General features: G+C 46.1%; 1 protein-coding gene across 1 annotated transcript in view; it reads right to left on the minus strand.

Moving 5' to 3' along the window:
* Positions 1 to 15,897, minus strand: part of FAM184B (family with sequence similarity 184 member B) — a 143,789-nt gene that overhangs the window by 35,922 nt on the left and 91,970 nt on the right. The window contains exons 6-7 of the mRNA XM_025887519.2: positions 15,071 to 15,181; positions 10,876 to 10,983 (exon numbers count right to left, since the gene is read on the minus strand). Of these exons, the coding sequence (XP_025743304.1) occupies positions 10,876 to 10,983; positions 15,071 to 15,181 (219 nt within the window). The remainder of the gene's footprint in view (positions 1 to 10,875; positions 10,984 to 15,070; positions 15,182 to 15,897) is intronic.

The raw sequence follows: 15,897 nt of genomic DNA on the forward strand, positions 1-15,897 counted from the left end.
CGCCCATCTTGCCCAGGAGGGCCTGTGGAAGGGTGCCCAGAGGTGATGGCCCATCGGAGAGTAAGGGTTCCCTCTGCCTCCCACACCCCTCCTATCAAAGCCCTCCTCTTCCCTTCTGGAGCGATGTGCCCTGGGTCAACTTAGCTAAGCCAGAGCTGCCTTTTCCAGGCTTTCCTTCCCTGCATAGTTCTGGACCATGTGACTTTGTGTAAGATCTGGAAGATGGGTGTGCCTTTTTCTTCTCATGCTTGGATGCTTGCTGCAGGACATCAGGTGCTATGGCAGCTCATGCGCTTCGTCATCGATCTGCTGGCTCACCTGATTGGCCTGGGCTGCCTAGGGCTCTCAGCTCCTCCATCTCCCACTGGATCCTCCATAGGCTTCTCCATTTCCTGGGCCCAGGGCATGTTTAGCTCTATGAGGAAGGATGCTGGATTCTCCTACAGGTCACTAAATCCTGGGGGCTGGAGGCTCATCGGCTTCAGAAACCAATACCATTCAAGCTCAGCCTCATGGGCTACATTTGTCCTTGGTCTTCCCCATTCCACATCTGTCCTTCTTTGCTTCTGATGGCCCACCCAGGTGTAGGCCCACTGTAGGCCAGACACTGGACGGGGATGCAACAGTTGAATATAGAGTGTTTACCTGGCTCCCACAATGATGCCATGTTTTTCCAAAATGAGTCCCGTTTTCTCTATCATTTCTAGTAGTCTGTTTCTCTCTCTATCTCATGCACTCTTTAATCTCTAGATCCTACTAATAAGCCCTGCTCAACTGCCACTTCCTCCATGAAGCCTTCACAATTCTTCTGTTGCAATTATACTCTCTGCTCTTAAAGTCCTGTAACAATTTTTTTTTTTTTGCTACTGTAATTTGCTCACAAATATTTTTTGGCATTTACTATATGCCAGGCACTGTTCCAGAGACTCAGCAATCAATAAAACAGATGAAAGTTTTTTTCTGCTTTGTATTAGTTATAGGAGTATTCTCTTTCTGCCTTTCTGGAAGGTAAAAGTAATCCCAGATATAGTTTTTAAAATATTATAAATCCTCCAGCCAGTAATTGAAAATGACTACGGTCATTTTCCTTTGCCTGAATCCTTTCTCTTTAGTGTGTGTAACTGGGTACTAAAATCCAGCCGGCTGACATGTTATTCATTGCAGGGCCCAGTGAGTTTGGTTCATTGCTGTGTACTTTCAAAAATGATGTCATTGACCAGCTTGCAATCTCCGCGTGGACCATAAGCTAAAAGGCCCACCTTTGCCTCCCACTTTCAGGTATTTGGGACATTCAAAGTATCTTGGATAACTCTCAATTCCTATAAAGCTCAGAAGCAGATATCACAGTCTAAGCAAAACAGCTTTGTGAGACACCTGTTATAAATACACGTTCTGGATAATCTAGGGAAAATGGCATGGTGAATGTGGAACAACAGCAACAAATCAAAATAGCATAATACTACAATATAAATACATATGTAATTATTAAAATTAATTGGTCCAGGTCTCTAAAGGAAAATCAGAGGTTATAAAGAAGTACTGGTAAATAGAAAGCACAAAATATATTGGCAAAAGCAACCCTAAGGGTATCAGTAATCATGATAAACATGAACTGGCTAAGTTCAACATGTTATTTATCCTGATAAAAGGAGTCATTCACTAAAACTAATAATGAACCTGTAGGCATCTAAATAAAGCCCCCAAACCAGGCAAAATGTTCAGAACTGTAAGGAGAAATGGGTAAATTTACAACTGTAATGGAGAATTTAATAACCACCTCTCAGAACTGATATATTAAGTAAACAAAATGAGCTGGGATGTAGAAGATTTGAACAAGATTAATAAGCTCACTACATCAAAAACTAATGACGTATTGTATGGTGACTAACATAACACAATAAAATAAAATTTAAAAAATAAAAATAAAAATAAATAAGCTAAACCTCATAGCTAAAAAAAAAAAAAACATACTAATCAGTGCTAACATTTATACGGTGCTAAGTGTTCCCAGGCCCTCAACTCTACGAGATGGGCAGTATCATACCATTTTAAAGGGGACAAAACTGAGGCAGGAGAAGGTATCCAAGTTCTCCAAGATTATATGATGAATGCATCACAAAGCTGTAATTCAAATATACAGTTGACCCCTGCACAACATAGATCTGAACTGCGAGGGTCAACTTATCTGTGGATTTTTTTCTCAGGAAATACAGTACAGTATTATAAATGTATTTTCTCTTCCTTAGGATTTTTTTAATATTTTATTTTCCCTAGCTTACTTTAAAATATGCGTTAATTGACTATGTTATCGGTAAAGCTTCTTGGTCAACAGTAGGTCATTAGTAGTTAGGTTTTTGGGTAGTCAAAAGTTTCATGTAGATTTTTAATTATGCAGGGAGTTTGTACCCCTAATACTAGCATTGTCCAAGGGTCAATTATATACTTAAATGACCAAACTGAGAATATAGGTTTTTTTTTCTATCACATAGGGAACATTTGAAAATGGCCCCACAGGGGTGCCTGGGTGGCTCAGTCAGTTAAACATCTGACTTCACTCAGGTCATGATCTTGGGGTCCTGGGATGGAGCCCTTCATAGTTGTTGGGCTCCCAGCTCAGCCCGCAGTCTGCTTGTCCCTCTCCCTCTGCTCCTCCCCCTGCTCATGCTCACGTTCTCTCTCTTTCTCAAATAAATAAATAAAAATCTTAAAAAAAAAAATGACCCCACAGAAGTCTACAAGTAACTTTCACCACGTTCCAAGTGTTGACATTCTACAGATGATGTGACTGATGATGACAATGCAATAAAATTAGAAAGCAACAAGAAAGTAGGTTTAAAAAAGTAAACTCTGGGATACAGCTAAAGACATACACTTAGAAGGAAATTCACAGCCTTCACTGTATTTATTAGAAAACATTCAAGAAGTTAGAAAAAGCATAAGAGAATAAACCCCAAGTAAGCAGAAGGAAAGAGATACAAAAGACAAAATTAATGAGATAGAAAAGAAGAGATTCGCGCAACGCATCTGAAAGCTGGCTTTTTGAAAAGACACATGAAGCCTGATCAAGGAGAAGAGGAAAAGGAACTTGGAGCAATATGAATAATAGACAAATAGCTCACGAAAGTTATTATAGAGATGAAAAAGAATTTCAAATGTACTCTGAGCCACTGTGAGGGCCATGAAAGGAAATGCACAGGATGTAATTTCTGGGCCACCTTATCAACAACTGATATATTTAAAGGCATCCTGGGCAGGAGTCCAGAAACAGGAGAGGGTGGAAGACGCTATAAAAAGCTGGTGATGCACCGGGATGACTACATCGGCTCCCAGCTGCATCCCATTTTTCTATTTCCATACATTGACGGATGGATGCCCAGGACTCTGTAAGGTGGCCAAGAAAGACACTACCATCCTTGGGTTACAGATGAGGATGTGAGATCAGAGAAGTAGTCCAGCGACTTGCTTCAGGTCACATGACCACTGGAGGGTGGCATGAGGACTGGACCCCTGGGTTGTCCCGCTGCCTGCCCCATGATTCCATGTGACCACAATGGTACTTGCCACCACCATATTGGCAAGATCCTCAGCTGCCAGCATCGGGACTTAACTGAGTGTGAGTTCAAACCATGTTGTACAAACGTGGCTATGAGAAATATCTGTGAAAGAGACACTTAAGATCAACCCGAGAGACGAAGGTTGTTTTCCTAATCAACAGGGAGGTAAACTCAGGAATCCTTTCTGTCTATTCACTTTTCTTCCATCCCCCAGGACCAGAGACAGGGGCATTCTTTCTAAAAAGAAGGTGAGGGGCGCCTGGGTGGCTCAGTCGTTAAGCGTCTGCCTTCAGCTCGGGTCATGATCCCGGATTCCTGGGATCGAGCCCCGCATCAGGCTCCCTGCTTGGCGGGAAGCCTGCTTCTCCCTCTCCCACTCCCCCTGCTTGTGTTCCTTCTCTCACTGTCTCTCTCTCTGTCAAATAATAAAATAAAATATTAAAAAAAAAATAAAAAATAAAAAAAATAAAAAGAAGGTGAATCCTCCTCCCCCTCCACAAGTAATTGGAAAGGACCCCAGTGTTCTTCTAAATCATCCTCCAGCCAAGACTAATTTTTGAAGGGGTTCCTAACCTAACCTTTGACTACTGGACTCAAAATGGTACCCTTAATGAATTCCATTCATTCAATTGTCACATCATGTATCAGTTGTGTACAAGATGGTGCTAAACATCTGCCACATACAGGTGTATTAGGTGCTGGAAGGGTAAAGATTAAGAACACCTAGTTCTTTTTTTTTTTTAAGATTTTATTTATTTATTTGACAGAGAGAGACACAGTGAGAGAGGGAACACAAGCAAGGGGAGTGGGAGAGGGAGAAGCAGGCTTCTTACGGAGCAGGGAGCCCGATGCAGGGCTCGATCCCAGGACCCTGGGATCACGACCTGAGCCGAAGGCAGACTCTTAAGGACTGAGCCACCCAGGCGCCCCAAGAACACATAGTTCTTGATTTCAGCAAACTTATGGTTCAGCAGGGGGGACCAACAGACCATATAAATGTCAAAAATATTTCCCTCCTCTCTCCCCCTACCTGTGTACCTGGCATTTGAGGTCAAAGTATATCATTCAAGAGGCACTAGGGTGCCATCAGAATATTTCACAAATGGACATGAACTTGGAGATCAACAGTTGGCTGAACGAGTGCTTTCAAGCTCACTGATACTCGTGTAAATGGCGCACTCTTCTCCGACCTTCAAATGGAACAGATTCTCCAGCTGCCCCTTTCCTGGTTATCTGCTTGGGATCTCAGTGAGTTCCTCACAGGAATGACCCTGAGCCACCCCTGGTGTATTCGGAGTTATCCACCCCTAATTCACACTCCTGCTTGCTCTGGTTCCGCCCAGCACTCTCTGTCCAAGGCCACAGTGGCCTGGGCATAAAGTGTGCACAGAAAAACAAATAGTTCTGCTTCTCCTCCAACCATCCATCACCAAAGCCTCCTCCCAACTTCTCCCAAGCAAAGAGCTGGCTGGTTATTTTAAACCTGCATTCACATTAGGTCTTCATCTTTCATCTCCCAGGTCGTTAACCTCTTCTAGATTGTTTCTATTTTAAAGGAACACCCATGCCCAGGAAATCTCCTGGAAGGGAATATTCAAAGTCATTCTCAAGTTCAGTTGACAATCCTTCAAAGGAAGCATTATGTACATCTCAAAATAGAACATCTAATGCAATGGGGTTTTGCGGAAATGATTACAGGGGATTGTCACAGATACTATAAAGTCACCTTACATTTATAGATTCTTGAACAGTTTTGAAAAGTGCCTTCATATATATTCTTCCGTTCATTACCACAGGTCTCTGGGTGTGGAGCCAAGGAGGGATTATCACCGCCATTTTACTAAAGAGAAGCAGTATGGCGTCATAGTTTGGAACATGGGCCTCAGTTTCCCTACCTGTAAAATGAGGATAATAATGACACTTGTCTGTCAGGGTTGTTGTCGGGCTCTGTAAAGTACATTGTTCTTGGCACACAGTCAGGGCCTGGTCTGTGTCTGCTACTCACAGTAATGAGGAAACTGGTCTCAGGTTTTTGGACTTGCCTGAGGTCCCCCAAACAGGTCTGGGGGAAAGCTGGGGTGGAATCCATGCCCTAACCCTCCGACCGGAGCTGTTGCCCACCCTATGCTGTCTTCCCAGGTTCAGCAAATCTCAGCCCAATTCTCAGCCAAGAATCTCTCCACAGAGTCAGTCTTCAGGGCAGCCTGCCTTGCTCCAGATCAGACAGAAGCAGACCCCTCTACTCACACCACACAGAGGGTTCACCACAGTTGTTCGAGAGCTAGGTGGTTGTCTGTCTGCCCACCCCCAAGATAGCTGATGCCCTTGGATTCCTATGATCCACCGGGTATGCCACATGGTGCCAGCCTGCCCTGCAAAGTGCACGGAGCCCCCTGTGAGCTGGGGACCCTTCCCAGGCCGGGGAGAGCTTCAGGGTGCCTGTCTCCCTTCCTCCAGACCTCGGGGATTTCACCCTGGGACTTTTCACTGAAGGATCCCCCTGCTTGGTCCCTCCCGGGGGAAGTCACCTTCAACTTTCAGGGTCCAGGCAGATGGCAGCAGATGTCACCGCTCTGTGGAAGCTTCTTGGACTCCCCTGGGCAGACACCTGCCTCTCTCATCTTGGCTGCAAAGAATCTTCCTGCCATTATTACAGTGATTATCGTACCAGGTGATTATTTGAGTAAATATTTATTTCTCCTGCTAGAAATGGAACTTTCCAAGGACCGAGACTGGGCCTTATTGACCCCAGCATCCGGCCACCATAGCCTGCATAGACACCACGAATAAATATTTGGTGAGGCAAAAAGACCTGAATAAGAACAATCACCAATGACTCTTTTTTCTTCTGGAAAGAGGTACAGGCATGAGCATCTGTGGAAACGTCAACCTTTTTTTGCCTCAGCTCACTGTGACCCAGGCACCAAAGGACTCGTCCAGAAGAAAAGTTTCCCTTCAGAATTACCAAGACTGAGGTGGTTTTCTGAAAACCAATGAAAAAAAACTATGTATCTAAGAGAATCAAAGAGACTTGCCGTGAGAGATCAGGACAAAAGTTTCGGCAAAGTCCCAGGTAACTGTGCCTGGGACAGAGCCACACCCAGGCTTGGCAACCGTCTCTCTGTATGTTCTGGGAGTGGACTGAAAACAGCTCGGCTCTCAAGTGACATTATTATTTATATCTCTCTTGACTTACTGCAGTGCTCTGGCAGAAGAGCCAATGGCCTAAATGAAAATTCCCGGGTCTTGAACAAACTTAAATTTTATGGGCCCTTGTAGGTCCATCCGTGTGGAGGGCCTGCTATGTCTGCACCACAGGGGGCCGCTCACACAGCCTCTCCACCAGCCTGAGAAATTCTCTAGGACTTTGTATCTCTAGGACCTAAGCCAAGCTTCGACTCGCTTGGCTGGCATATAGTTGGCTTGCCAAAAACATTTGAATTAAATTCCAAATTTTCTCTGATGGGTCGTGTTCCGAAAGTTTTATAATGCATCGTGTTGGCCAGGTTGTGGGGAAACAGTCACATGTGCTGCCGTTGGGAGTGTGCACTGGGACACCACTGGTGGAAGGCAATGTGGCATGACTATGAAAGTTAGAGACGCACATGCCACTGGACCCAGAAAATTCTACAGTCACAAGTTAGCACCCACCGAGCATTTGCACATGCTGGGTGCTTTCCAACACTGTATATATATTAATTCATTTCGGCCTCACAAAAGCCCTCTGAGGTAGGTGATATCATTGTCCCAATTTTACAGATGAGGAGGCTCAAGCAAAGAGACTTTAAATCATTTGTCCAAGATTGTCCAGCCAGTAAGAGCCCAGGGGTCTGTTTGGGGCAGCGGGCGGGGGCGGGGGGGGCTTGCCTAACTATTACTACACTATATCCGTCTACAGAGCAATCCACTGAAGCAGTATCTGTAATGGAGAAAACCAACCTAAATATCTATCATAAGGGAAAGAGTAAATATATTACAGTTTTTTGTACAGGGGATACTGGGTAGTTGTTCTTTCAAACAAATGAGGTTGATATGGAAGGGTAGTGATGTGTTGCAATCCCCAAGCTACGAAAATTTAAGGTAGAAAAAGTAGAGCACAGGCCAGTATGCTATCATTTGTAGAAGAAAAATATATTCATAATTATGCTTGCATATGCATGGTATATAGCTCTGAGCAGATATACAAGAAGAGATAAAATACAACAAAACCAGACAGGGAGCTAGGGAGAGGAGGGAGGCCTTTCACTGTATACCTTTATATACCTTTAAATTCTGCGTCGCATATATGGATTAATTATTTGAAAAGAAAACAATTTAAGAGAACAAACTATACCTGCAAAGCACATAATGGTTGCCTAATTAAGAAACACAGCACCAGATGTTTAATTCTATTACTAAATGTTCACTTGGTTTTAAAGCTGTCGGTTTATGAATGCTTCTCTCCTCCAGCGTCTAGCTCAGAGTCTGGCCCATCCAAGGTACTCCACAAATGACTGTGGAATGACCAAATAACGTGCATGTAGAGTTGAATCAAATGGAACTGATGTTCCCTGAGGTTCCCTGTGCAATTCACACACACCCTAGAAGGGGTGTGTACCACTCTCTAGAAACCGGGCTCATGAGGGACAATGTTCTAGACCAAGGAGGGCGGGAGGAGAGCCAAGTTTCATGGTGAACCAACCTATGGTTGTCAACATGCACTTGTATTTTGAACTTCCTCAGGATTTTTAATTACATCAGAGGTTTTCAATTGGGGATAATTTTGTCCCCAGGAGACATTGGACAACATCTGGAGACATTTTTGGCTGGGACATTTTTATTGGGGAAATGCTACTAGCATTTGGTGGGTAGAGGCTGGGGACGAGGCAGAGAAAGCCTGAGCCGCCATAACAGCTCCGACCCTTGTTCATCTGCCCCGGGACATACCTAGAACCTCTAGGTGTGTGTATTCTCCCCCAAAAACCCAGCCGATGCACAATCTTCCTGAGCTTATCAACTTTTTTTTCACTGGATCCCATTACTCAGGAGCCCAGCCAACTCTGTCCCATCTCCCTGCCACAGTCACTGTGAGGAGCTGAGAAATAGTTGAATATTTGAGAAAGAATCTTTCCAGAAAATGCCCTAGGGTGCTGGTGGAAAGTTCAGCTGTCCCCGAGGCCAGGAGCTCTTCCAGCGGAATGCTAGCTCATGAGGCTGGTTCTTCAGAAACTGAGGGAGGATGAAAATATCTGCATAAATCTCAGGCAGACCCCATCAGGAAGGATGCGTAGCCCCAGATCAGGAAGGACCAGCCCCATCGAGGAAGGTGCGGGTCTGCTCCGTTAGCCGTCTCAGGCAGGCTTATTTGTGGGAGTGGGGCAAAGAGAGCTACTCAAGGATTCTCCCCCAGTCTGGGCATCAGAGGGGAAAACACAGGGCATCCTGGCTTCCCTCCTCAACCCCAGGACGGAGCTGTTTTATCTGGGAGGCATCCTGGGCATGTGTTGATACTTTCACAAGGAGAGTGGGGGCTCAGAGCCACAGACCCCGCGGTTCTGTTCTGTCCTGGTTGTTGACATGCCTGTGACCATGGGCAAGTCACACAACTGCTCTGGGCCTCAGTTTCTTCCTCTGTAAAATGAGTGTATTACAGGGTTGTTGGAAGAGTCCAAAGAAGTTATAGATGGGGACGATGCTCTAGAGCTGACCGGTTCCCATACAAACGTCATTCACATCGATATCCACCAGATTTCTGGCTCATTTTTACCCCAGTGAATATGTGGTTAAGTAGGGGTCATCCCAGTGGGGCGGGCATTGGGGGCTGTTGGCGGGACCAGGGCTCAAGCTCTGGAAGTCTGGGGTCAAGGGAGAGAAACTGCAGTTCCTGTCGACACTAAGGCACATGGACACGGAGAATAAGAGTTGGGCGAGGACGAAGCAGCGAGTTTCAGACTCACTTACGTGTGTTTTCCCACCTGGAATATGAAGTGGACTGAAAATCTGGGATGGTAACAAAATAAACTGTTACGGTGGTGGGCTTTTGCTGGCTCCAGCTGCAAAGGTTAATTAACAGGGAAGCTGAATCAAGAGGGTCACTGAAGCCAGGACACTCAAACACCAACTTCACGGGAATTATTTATGTGTTTGACATCATGCAGCAAATGTTAAAATGAAATGTTCTGCCTTAAACTGTGGCCCCGGGGAAGATACACTGAAGTCCTAGCTCCCAGGACCGGTTCTTGTGACCCTATTTGTATAGAAGCTTCTGTGGATGTAATTAGTTAAGGTGAGGTCCTGCTGGATTAGGGTGGACCCTAACCAAGGATCCCGGTGTCCTTAGACGAATGCCTTGTGAAGACCCAGAGGCGTGGACACACAGGGAAGAAGGCCCCGTGAGGACAGAGCCAGAGCGGGAAGTGAGGCATCCGCAAGCCGTAGAACACCGGCAACCATCAGAAGCCGGCAGACAGGCACGCAGGAGAGTCTCCCTCACAGCCGCTGGGAGGAACCAACCCTGCCGACACCTTGATTTGGGGCGGCTAGCCTCCAAAACTGTGAGACCACACCTTGCTGTGGTTTAAGCCACCAAGTGTGTGGAGATTCATTATGGCGGCCGTAGGAACATAAAACGGCTTATGGTGAGCGGGCAGAGGACACCCAGGAACCGGCTTTCGCCCTGGAGCAGGATCCCTAAAAGGGCAGCCTCGCGGGAAGGGCCAGCGTGAGAGTGGCTGGTATCTTGGAGGCAGAGGGGGGCGGCCAGGGGCGTTATCACTATGCTTCCTGCTGGGCAGAACCCAAGACCGCCTCTAGGCACCGAGCCTTTTTTTTTTTTTTTAAAAATTTTTTAAATTTATTCATTCAAGACACAGAGATACAGGCAGAGAGAGAGCGCGCGCGCGCATGAGCAGGGGGAGAAGCAGAGGGAGGGGGAGGAGCAGGCTCCCGGCTGAGCAGGGAGCCCGATGCCGGGCTTGACACCAGGACCCTGGGATCATGACCTGAGCCGAAGGCGGACGCTTAACCATCTGAGCCACCCAGGCGCCCCTAGGCACCGAGCCTTTTATCTGCCAGGCAAGCTGCTCTCAGCGAGGGAGGGAAGACTGCATCTGGCAAGCCCTGTTCTTTTTCAAACCACGCGGGTAATTACCCAGAACTCTATTTTCCTCATGGTTTTTGCAAATGGATTTTGTGGTGATTTTTTTTTTTTTTCAGACACTTTGGCAGCTCTGAGGGGGGAGGTACAAGAGCCCATTAATGCCAGCATGTGTCACGGGGGGCTGATAAGCGCTGAGAGAAGGGAAATATCCTTAATGAAAGAAGGAAAAAAACCAGAGGTTACCTGGGTCTCGAAAATGCTGCGGTGCTGGCAGTCCAATGCCTGGGGCCCTTCTTTGCCTTTTCCGGGACGCACCTTATTTTGTTGGATAAATTCTTCCAGTCTTAAAACCTAAAACAGAAGAAAAGAAACACTTAGTAATGAAAGGGAGCCCCATTCTCCTGATGGGGTCATTAATCTTCAAAACCATTCTCCCGGGTCAATTTGTTCTGGGGACAGTGCCCCATTAGACAGCTTCTAAACCTGTTTCTGGAAAGGCCATTTCTAATTGGCTGGTTGCTTCATCTTCCTAGAAAAGATGAGCCTGGCAGGTGTATCGTACTCTATACTTCCCTTTAAATTATGCACATCAGTACACCTCTACGGGAGCTGTAGGGTGGTTTTCCTTGGCTTTCAGACCATTCCTGGAAGATCACTCTCTTTCTTTCTTTTCTTTTTTTTTTTTTATTCGACAGAGAGAGACAGCTAGAGAGGGAACACAAGCAGGGGGAGTGGGAGAGGGAGAAGAAGACTCCCCGCGGAGCAGGGAGCCCAATGCGGGGCTCAATCCCAGGACCCTGGGACCACGACCTGAGCCGAAGGCAGATGCCCAACGACTGAGCCACCCAGGTGCCCCGCTCTCTTTCTTTTTTAAAAAAGTTAGTTGGTAAAGAAAAGGAACAATATTTAAGAATTATACCAAAGAAAGGGTGGCTAGAAGGTGCTTTTAAAGTATACAGCCCTAATTATGATGATGATGATTAGCCGACTAATTGCAGGGTATCGATTAAACAGACTGGCCTCTCTGCTCTAGACTCTGAGAAGAACAAGGCAAATAACCATAAAGGAAACTCAGATGTGGCTAACAAATCTTTGCAGGAAACCTAACACTCCTCAGGCCCCATGCCAGGTATGAGGAAGTAAGGAAGAGGGACAGAGTGAGAGCAAGATGGTAAGAGAATAAAATACAGCCCGTGCCTTCCAGGAGCTATCATCTTATGGAGGAGGCAGCAGGTAGATGGCAGGTTATCATCACAGCAATATTCAGAAGACAAAATAATAATAGGACCATGAATGGTGTGCTTGTTCTGTGCCAGGCACAGACCTAAGCATTTTACAGTATAAAGTTGTTTAATCCTCACAACAACTACTATGAGACACATACTACTGCAGAGAATTTACAGCAAAAAACTCTGCCCAGGGGAGTCCAGGGCACTTTAGGGGCGCTAAAGGATGAATAGGAGTCTGTCAGTGGCGAGGGTGAGAAAGAACATTCCAGGGGGCAGGAATAGCAGGTGCAATGGCAGAGGGAAGGTAGGATGTGTGTAAGGACTGGAGGAAAGTTCCATGTCAGGGACCCGGCATACAGGAATGGCAGGGAGGAAAGAGAGTCCGGAGGGTAGCGGTGGTGGTGGGTTGGGCTAGGCCCCAATTATGAAAAACATGGAAATTAAAGATTTGGGGGAAGGAGGAGTGGGGCCTTGAGCAGATTTGGGTTTTAGAAGGCTAGTTCTGGGAATTAGCTGGCCCATGGGGAATGTGGAGGCAGGGAGATACAGGCCAAGGCTCTCGCCAGAGTCTAGGCAATATCACGGAAGAAGATTACGAAACTGTTTATACTGCATCTTGCTAAGGCTTGCGAAATATTCAAATGGGAGTCCTATGCAATTGTTTCTGTAACATCTACAAGAGGTAAAGAAAAACAGAGTCTAGGCAAGCCATCCTGGGGGTCTGATGAAGGGAGAGGAGGGGACTGAGAACCTTTAGTGATAGGACCCACAGGGCTTGACAACTGATTGGATGTGATGATGGGGTAGGGCAGGGACTCCAGGTGAAGATGGAGGAGGTCAGGACTGACTCTCCCACTTCTAGCTTTGGTAAGCGGGGGACCAGGTGAGGTCACCACTAGCGGGGTGGAAGAAATGGAGGATGAAGAGCAGGCCTGAGGCGCTTTGTCAAGGTCAGCCTCTGGGTCAGGCCAGCCATCTGTAGATATGGTCCTCGGTCATCAAAGATGCGGCATACCGTGCTAGAGGGAGTATTGGCATAATGGTTAAGAGTGGGGTCTTCAGAGTCGCATTACCTGGGTTTGAATCCCAGGCCCCGCTCGTCCTTACCTGTATGACTTTGAGGAAGTGATTCACCTTCTCTGTGCCTCAGTTTACTCATCTGTAAACCACGGATAGTCCTAGTACCTACCTTGTACAGTGGTAGTGAGGATTAATTAGAAGTTAATATATGTAACCGCTTAGACAGTACCTTAACTAAAGTAAGCACTCAGCAAAATTCACCCTTGTCATTTTTAGAGAGGGGTTCTCAGGGGCATTTAGAGACATAGTTGGCTGGGGGACCCCAGTGTCCCATGTCAGAAGCATGACTGGGCTGGTCCCACACACATATGTGAAGCCTCCCTAAGCTCTGCAGAGCAGCGTAGTCCAGATCCAATGTGAAAACTGGCAGTATAGCTCAGGAGGGAGGGAGAGAGGAGGGAGAAAGGAACGGGCATCCTCACTGGGCCGCCACCTTGGGCTAAGGTGGAACAGGAGCTTCTGGAGCAGAGACTTTCCACCAGGACTGCTCCTCCAGAGCCCCTGATATAGCAAGTCCAAGGCATGGCAGGCTCACCTTCTAGAAGAATGATAACTGTGACATAGAAAAAAAGGTTGGAGGAAACCATAACATGGACACGCATCACTCAGCCGAAGAGATAACATATCACAAATACAGGTGCAGCCCCTGAGTTTCTCCTGATCTACCACCCTCCCTCCCTTCTAGAAACAACCCCTGGTTCAGATTTCCTTCTGTCATTCTCAGGCGTGTCTCCAGAATGAACTCCACTATGTATTTTTAAACAATCAATACTGTTTTGCACACGGCTTCTAGATTCTTAAAAGCTCCCCCAGGAGGTTGCAGTGCTCAGCCAGGGCTGAGGAACAAATTTCTTTTTCTTTCTTTCTTTCTTTTTTTTTTTTTAAGATTTTATTTATTTATTTGAGAACGAGACAATGAGAGAGAGAGAGAGAGAAAGAGCACATGAGGGGGGGAGGGTCAGAGGGAGAAGCAGACTCCCCGCTGAGCAGGGAGCCCGATGCGGGACTCGATCCTGGGACTCCAGGATCATGACCTGAGCGGAAGGCAGACACTTAACCAGCTGAGCCACCCAGGCGCCCCCGAGGAACCAACTTCATGGACTCCTGAGGGGAGGGTGGACTCAGGGCTCATCTGGAAGGTGTGAGAAAGGGCAGGGGAAGCAAGGGAACCCCTTCACATTTTGGGGGGTCTAATGAGGCTCAAGAATGAAGCCTGTTTCTAGTCCCTCCCACGAGTTCCCCCCATAGGATGGTCAACAGATCTTTAAACTTTGACCTTAGCCTCTGGGTGGTCTGGACAGGTGGACCCACAGAGCAAACTGATGTTCAGCTGGTCTACAGGCATTCTCTACTCCTTTCTCCCTTGCCTGCCTCCTCCGTGCCCCCCCAGGATGGCCTGGTGATGCAGATGTGACTAATGGGAGGAGGAGTCAGTGGGAGCCCTCCGTGAAGGCTTGTGGTTTCCTGATGAAGTGGGCAGGCTTGGTCATTCCCCCCGCTCCCCCATTTCCCGGGGTAAATTTGGATCTGACAACAGAGCGGTGACAGTCATTTTCCAAGCCTGGGGGAGTCTGAGCTGACTTCTTAGATGCAGCAGGCTCAGGGCCTAGGGCCCACGATACTTTGAGGGGCCATGACAATGTTTGAATTTCTTTTAAAGTCAGAAAGTAAAAATACAGCTAGGTTATATTAATCTTTATACCAATGTAGTCATAAAATATAATTTTTGATATTTTTTTTTCAATAGAGGAAGGTGTCCATGAAGGCAAAAGCACCTAAAACCCAGGAAAGTGACGACACAGCCCAGGAGGAAGAGAGACTGTGGGCATCTCATATATACCAGGCGTGATGTCATTTATACACAGAATCCACCCCAGCAGCCTACTGCCTCCTTTCATGCGAGACATTAAAGGCCTCTTTGTCAAGCCTCCATAAATCAGGCTGTTACTCGCAGCTAAATTTATGCCCCACAAGACAGATTTCTTATCGGGCTGAAGTCCTTTCCTTTCTTCCAAGGATGCTGAACGTACGGAAGTCAGGTCAGTTTTCTGAGATTCCTGGCATCTCAGTTAGCCAAGACTCCCACCCAGACCCATCACTCCCAAGCACTGCATTAATTTGGGATTTACCTCTAGCAGAGAATTCTGGAGCTTCACATTTAGGGCTGCTTTCTCTTCTTCCAGCTGCTTGATTTCATTTTCTGACTTCTTCTTCACTTCCTCCAACTGTACTTCTACTTCCTAAATGATGATTAGAAGAGTTATCCACATCCAAGACATGAACACGTGGACAGGACATGCACATATTCACACCCTGCCTTATCCCAAAGGGGTTCAAAGAAGCTTACAATAAATGTTGCAGGGTATAAAATTAATCTACAGAAATCCATTGCATTTCTATCCACTAATAATGAAGCAGCAGAGAGAGAAATTAAGAAAGCAATCCCATTTACACTTGCACCAAAAAGAATAAAATACCTAGGAATAAACTTTACCAAGGAGATGAAAAACCTGTACTCTGAAAACTATAAAACACTGATGAGAAAAACTGAAGACAACCCAAACAAACGGAGAGCTAGTCTATGCTCATGGACTGGGAGAACAAATATTGTTAAAATGTCCATACTACCCAAAGCAATCTACAGGTTTAATGCAAACCCTATCAAAATACCAACAGCATTTTTCACAGAACTGGAACAAATAATTCTAAAATTTGTATAGAACCATGAAAGAACCCAAAATATCCAAAGTAATCTTGAAAAAGAAGAATAAAACTAGAGGTATCACAATCCTACCTTTCAAGATTTACTAAAAAGCTGTAGTACTTAAAACAGTATCATACTGCCACAAAAATAGACACGTAGGTCAATGGAACAGAAAAGAAATCCCAGAAATAAATCCATGTTTATATGCCTCCTTGACGAAGGAGGCAAGAACATGCAATGGAAAAAGACAGT

Source organism: Callorhinus ursinus, unplaced genomic scaffold (assembly GCF_003265705.2).
Source record: "Callorhinus ursinus isolate GAN/ISIS: 27379988/994484 unplaced genomic scaffold, GSC_fseal_2.0 scaffold4, whole genome shotgun sequence".
NCBI lineage: Eukaryota > Metazoa > Chordata > Mammalia > Carnivora > Otariidae > Callorhinus > Callorhinus ursinus.